This window comes from Ischnura elegans, chromosome 4 (assembly GCF_921293095.1).
Source record: "Ischnura elegans chromosome 4, ioIscEleg1.1, whole genome shotgun sequence".
NCBI classification, from domain to species: Eukaryota; Metazoa; Arthropoda; class Insecta; order Odonata; family Coenagrionidae; genus Ischnura; species Ischnura elegans.
Window position 1 is genome coordinate 26091793 of NC_060249.1, and position 6000 is coordinate 26097792.

The 6000-nt window shown below is 36.5% G+C and overlaps 1 protein-coding gene across 2 annotated transcripts in view; it reads left to right on the plus strand.

Moving 5' to 3' along the window:
- Positions 1-6000, plus strand: part of LOC124157164 (carbohydrate sulfotransferase 11-like) — a 42854-nt gene extending 36854 nt beyond the window's left edge. For both annotated transcript variants that reach the window (XM_046531683.1, XM_046531682.1), the window contains exon 6: positions 5268-6000. In XM_046531683.1, the coding sequence (XP_046387639.1) occupies positions 5268-5513 (246 nt within the window). In that variant the 3' untranslated portion in view covers positions 5514-6000. The remainder of the gene's footprint in view (positions 1-5267) is intronic.

Genomic DNA, 6000 nt, shown 5'->3' on the forward strand with positions numbered 1-6000 from the left:
ACCACGGGGGCCCCAGGTCAGTGGCGTAAATGGGCGTACCCAGCGGGAGGCAGAAGGGGCCAGGGGCGCAGCTAGGAATAGGGTGGTTTCCTATTATTTTTTTATTGCCTAAATCTATATAATATACGTAATCTATATAATATAATAAACGTAACTCCTGGAGTACGCATTTCACGCTTTTAGATTTTTAATGACGATACCTATTTTTCGCGATTAAATGAAAAGTGAAAATTTTCAAGCGCGCGAAAACGCGACGGCTAAGTAGGAATGATGGGAAAAGCCCGTGTGACATCATTCTGGTTCCCGCTGCGCTAAGTGAGGTGACCTTGGGGCGAGGCATTGAGCGCTGATGCGACGCAGGCTGCTAGCGGGTAGGTGAGTACCATGCTAGCTGGCAGCGCTTGGTTTATTAATATCTTATCAAAGGAAGAAAACTTTCCGACCTTAGCCAGTTTTAAGAGGTGATTATTAAGAGATGTTTCCCTGAGCTCTGTGCCTCATGCATACATTGGTAACCTCAGACTAACTCCTATTTACTCGCATAGAAACTAGGTCCCTGTGATGTCACGTGGAGTGGCATCGCATGGGCGCCAATCTGGCCTTTTTTAAATGAGGATAAAATTGACCATTGCCATTCGTCTAAACCGGTATTTCAAAAACCAAATAATTTGTATATAATGAATACTCTAATGGTGGGTAACGAATCGCAATCAATGCCTTTCGTTTTCTTAGATGAAGGAAACTACCCAATTAAGGCTGGGAGGGGTTTTAGGCGCAACTAACACTGGGATGTCTGGGGGTATGGCATACCCGCCAGGGTAATCGATGGTGCGGGGGCCCTCCCCAGAAAATTTTTAAGATAAATAGTGAGTTTTGCAGTTTTCTGAGGGATATTTTATAAATCCTCAGAATATTCTATAAGTAATATTAATGCAATTAAGTAAAATGGATTTAACTTAAAAATTTCTCTGAGCTCTGGGGGGGGGGGGTTTATCCCCCAAAACCTCCCCCTCGCTGCGCCACTGGAAGGGGCTGCTAGAAGCCCCCTAGAAGCAAAAGTAAATTTGGTTCAAAGCGAAAGTTTTGATCAAATTTTTTTTTTATCCAAGAAAAGTGATATTAGTGTAAAACATGTAATTAAAATAAAAATATTTTTTCAAGCAAATAATTTCAAAAAATAGTAAAGCGCTGATACATTTTTTTAATAATGGTATCCTTAACCTTATCTGTGTTACAACGTGAACGACCACGACTTGCCCCCATCTAGAGTTGATCCTGGGTGCTCCATTGGTAGCGTAACCAGGAATTTCGTTCGGGGGTGGGGGTCCAAAACCAGGGGGAAAATTTTTGAAAAACAGGGTACTAAGTAATCGGTTTAAACTAATTTTAACACTCTTCATCATCGAAAAAGCTTCATCTGTTAAAATAATTAAAAGTAGCGGGCGTAACTTTGTGGAAATCCTTTATCGTAGGAATAGAAGAAATAGAAACTTGGCCAATTCCACATGGCAATTTATAGTGACCAACCATGGTTTCGCTACAGCGTAACATTATCAAGGTAAACCTTAAATAGCTTACCATGTGAAATAGCCAAGTTTTCATTTATTCTATTCCTACTTCAATTGTTAATTAAATATTTTGTAAATTCATGATTTATCAATATTTTGTTTTCTTATACGAAGGAAAATAATTGTGATTTCATATTTCTAGGGGGGGGGGGCCGGACCCTCCACGGTTCAAATTACGGCAATGAATAAAATGTTTCATAAGTCTTTCCAACAGGCTACGAGCGTACAGAAAAAGTTCGACAGATGTTAAACGGATTTTAATTTATCTGATTATAATGTGCAATGTGGATTTTTATTCGTGAATCATTAAAAGCATCTTTAAATCAAAAGGATAAGAGAAAAGAAACTTTTTAATTGGAAAGGGAAAGAGGAGGGCGAATATAATGCACGATCTTAACTCCAGACGTAACGATACCAGTCAAAATTTCGCTAACGCCAATAACCTGAGGAAATCATACTACTCACATCTCCAAAGGAATAATAATCAGTACCTCAGGTTTTATCCAATTGAATATTTTTACACCCGTAGAAACAAGGCAGAAGTAATTTGAACCAACCAATCGTCGGATCCAAGTGGGGTTCGATCCCAGAACCATTTGACAACTCAGCAGCTTTCCATAACTCATCACGTTTGGAAAAATATCTTTACGGAGAATGGACCACGTACTTAACAAGTACATCTAAGATCCCCAGAGAGAAAAAAAGCCCCACAGACTGCACATTCGCATTATAAGTTCATGGTGGTTCACTATTACATGTACATAATGATATTAACACTACGTTGAGATACTATCTAAAAGGGCATCCATCCATCCAAAAAATCCATGAGTTGAACGAAACCCAAGAATTATATAAATAAGGCTTACCATGGGTTTTGGGCAAAGGACTACATAAGATTGAACGTTCGCCTTTTAAGTAGGTGAGTGATGATACACCCTCAATTACAATAATTCATAAAAATTTCTTTGACGAAGAATGGTTCAGATTTAAAATACTACCTATCTTCCACGTACCTAAACAATTCCTATATGTATTGCTTATGATATATGTAGCTAGGTTAAAGCCACTTCACTCGGATAGCAGCAATGCTGAAATATAATTTGAACTGCGGAAACAATGCTATTATATACAATATACAGACGACTATAGCTCCGGTTGTTTGAAGTCAATAGTTCGGATTTTCACCGTCATTAAGAGAATAGTGTCTAAAGCAACACACTAGCCATCGAAAGGTATTGAAACATAAAATAGTTTAAAAAAACAAAAATGTACTCACTGTTGGAATAGCAAAGGTGTTACAGTAGTGACAATAGTCCACTTGACTTTTTGCATCAGAGGAAAAACACTGTGTAAGCCTTCAAGTTAACTGATTTTGTTTAACGACTGATTTCATTTGTTGCAGCAATCTTGTAACGCTTAAAAATACCTCATGAACGTAAATTAGGAAAAAAACGAAATGTATTATTCTTGCTTAAAGAACTACACCACTTATTGAGGTCCTTTTCAAATGGTACACTCACAAGCGCTTTTAGCTGTTTGATTGAAAATCTTGTTTGCAGAAGGCGTTGATAAAGTGCCCGGTAAAGATGACATCGGCAGCACCAGCAACCGTAGGCACCTACCTACCCTAAAGACGTTGAGCCTGAAATAAATTCTCATGGAGAAAAGTCCTTTAATTTTTTGCATTTCCTTCGATTGAAAATACTTTTACGACTCCGTTTGGTTTATTCTGCATTTCATAACCAAGACGGCCCCAACGCCCAAAAGCTATGATCACTGTCACTTATACTGAAAAGTATTAATTTTCTTATGGTTTCTTGCGAGTATAATTAATCTTTTTTTGTAATTTTATGATTTTATCAATTTGTCTGAAACGTTTTCTTGGATTTCAAACTTATCTTTCAGAAAAAAACATCTACGATAGATTCACTCTAATCTCCATCATAGATAGACTTTGAAGGAGGGCACGCTCGACGCTTAAAAATTAGAAAAAAATTTTAATACAGTTACCATTACATACATTCTTTTTGTTTAGTGTATTATGAAGCCTAGATCATTTCATTTCAAATTAATAATTTTCATATTAAAATAAAGTGAATATTTCATACCACAATTATTGTAAGTTGTTTTTAATCTCAAATATGAGAAGTACATTTGCCTGTCAGACCCTTGTGCCCCCCCCTCCCCCAGAAAATAACTAGGTATCTCCAGAATGCGAACAATACTGATTGTAATGCATTCTTCCTTAGTCAACTAAAACCCTTGTAACAAAGGCGCCACATTTTTTCACTTACTTTACACATACTTTTCACCACCTCAATAGTTAAGCGGTAACAACCAGTATTTACTTACTGTATAACAATGGCAGAGCCTGAAGAAGCTGGAATTACTCAACCGTGTTGTAGAATGGTTTTCAGGTGTAAAGTGAAAGATAAGTGGGTCTTCGCACTGGTCAGGTGGCACCTTGGATACGTGACGAGTAAATCAGATCCGATGTCGAACAACTTATTATCTGAACTTAATCAAATACTAAAGAAAGCTGCTCCATTAGCCAAAAACAGCCATGAAGGGTGTTGTGCAGCTTTTACACAGATTAGTTTGGGAGCCTCTAGATACTCGAAAGCCATGTGTTATGATAGTGAAAAGTAAAGAATACTTTGTTATTCCATGTAAATATTTAATATAAAACCTAGGTTTCGACGTAGCATGTCATCATCTGGCGATGACACCAGTGGCCATCATCTGCACTGATGATGTGCCTTGTTGAAACCTAGGTCGTATATATATATGTGTTATTACAAGGTTTTCTTTACTTTTCACTACGTTAAGTAGATCCCATAAAGTCACACCTGAAACAGCTAATTACCTATGACTTAAGCTTATTGCTTGAGTCATGAACAGACATCTTTCAAAGGGTCACTGAGAACATCATTTTTAAAACTCACTACAATTCTATAGCTTTGACTGAAATAATATAATAAGATAGATATTTTTTCCAGATAGATAGGTATAGGTATTCTTCTTTCTCCACAAAATAATGTACTTTAATAAAAGCACCTATCTTAGTATCATCTATCTCACTACGCTCATTTCTTTTTCCTTTTTTTGCAAACAATTCCCACCACACACCTATTGCGGTGGGATAGTACCTATATATAATACCTATCTTAAAAATCTTCAGTGAGGAAAACAGGTGGGAAAAAATAGAAAAGAGATTATCATATATTGAAATTGTTAGAAATTCCAATACCATAACACTAATTCAATGCATTCCTCAGGCTGGAATGGAGAGAGTCACTCTGCAAGGGCTCCAACATGTTTCCTAGGAAATACTTTTTAAAATCTTAAATAAAAACTTTTGGTGCGGGCTTAAATACTTTCGCTTTCACATCACAAACTTTATCATCAGGAGGTGCTAAAATTTTGTCTTTGCATTATCCTTGCATCTACTATTACTTTGGACCAATTTTTCCCTGAATCCATAATTTTTTTTATCATTATTATTTACTGAGCAAAAATAAAATTTGATGGTAGCCAAATTCATTGCTATATTTTCTAGAAATTTATTCTGGGATAACGAGATTTTAATAAATTTATTTTGTTTTCTGAAATAAAAAATTTATCTTGCAATAGATTTTGACATTGACATCATTTTGTTGAGACCGATGGGACCTAAATATTTGCCCACTCAATCCTCAGGTGGAAACGATGCAGCGAGACCAGGAGTATGTGATACGTTCATCTGGCCTGCTTGGTGAGAAGGGAATCCAACCTCGATGGAGACACCAAACTCGTGGCGGTAGAAGTGTGGGTGACACAGCAAAACTCTACTTCTCACAGCTAACAGTGAAAGAGATTATGGCTCTATACAACAAATATAGCCTTGACTTTGAACTCTTTGGCTACAATCCAGCAGAGTATTTGCACTATGCTAAGGATGGTTGAACTTCACGTGGATATTTAGAAAAATGCAATGTGTAAATAAGTAGGAATTGGGATTTGCCTATGGTCATCTACATTGGAAGACATGTTCCAACCACAGTAAATTCCCTCTCAACTCAGGTAAATATTTCCATTTTACAATTGAAATGGCCGAAGAGGACATTCCCAGAATTTTCCAACAGAAAGATTATCAATATTTTGATGATGATTTGCATGAACCTCAAGAGTGAAAATTTCTTCAGCAAACTATAGGTAAGCAGCGAAAGTGCATTCTGAGCTTGATTACCTACCTTTCATACACCTTACCTACTGGACAAATGGTTCTCTCCATTGAGATAAAATATTGCATGATATGTGCCGATGAAAAAATTACATTCAATGGACTGTGATAATATTCTTAATGTCTTTATAAAAATTAGCACCTAAGTTCTTGAAATATTATTGTACATATTTTTAATTCATTGAGTAAATAAATTATATGCATATAGCA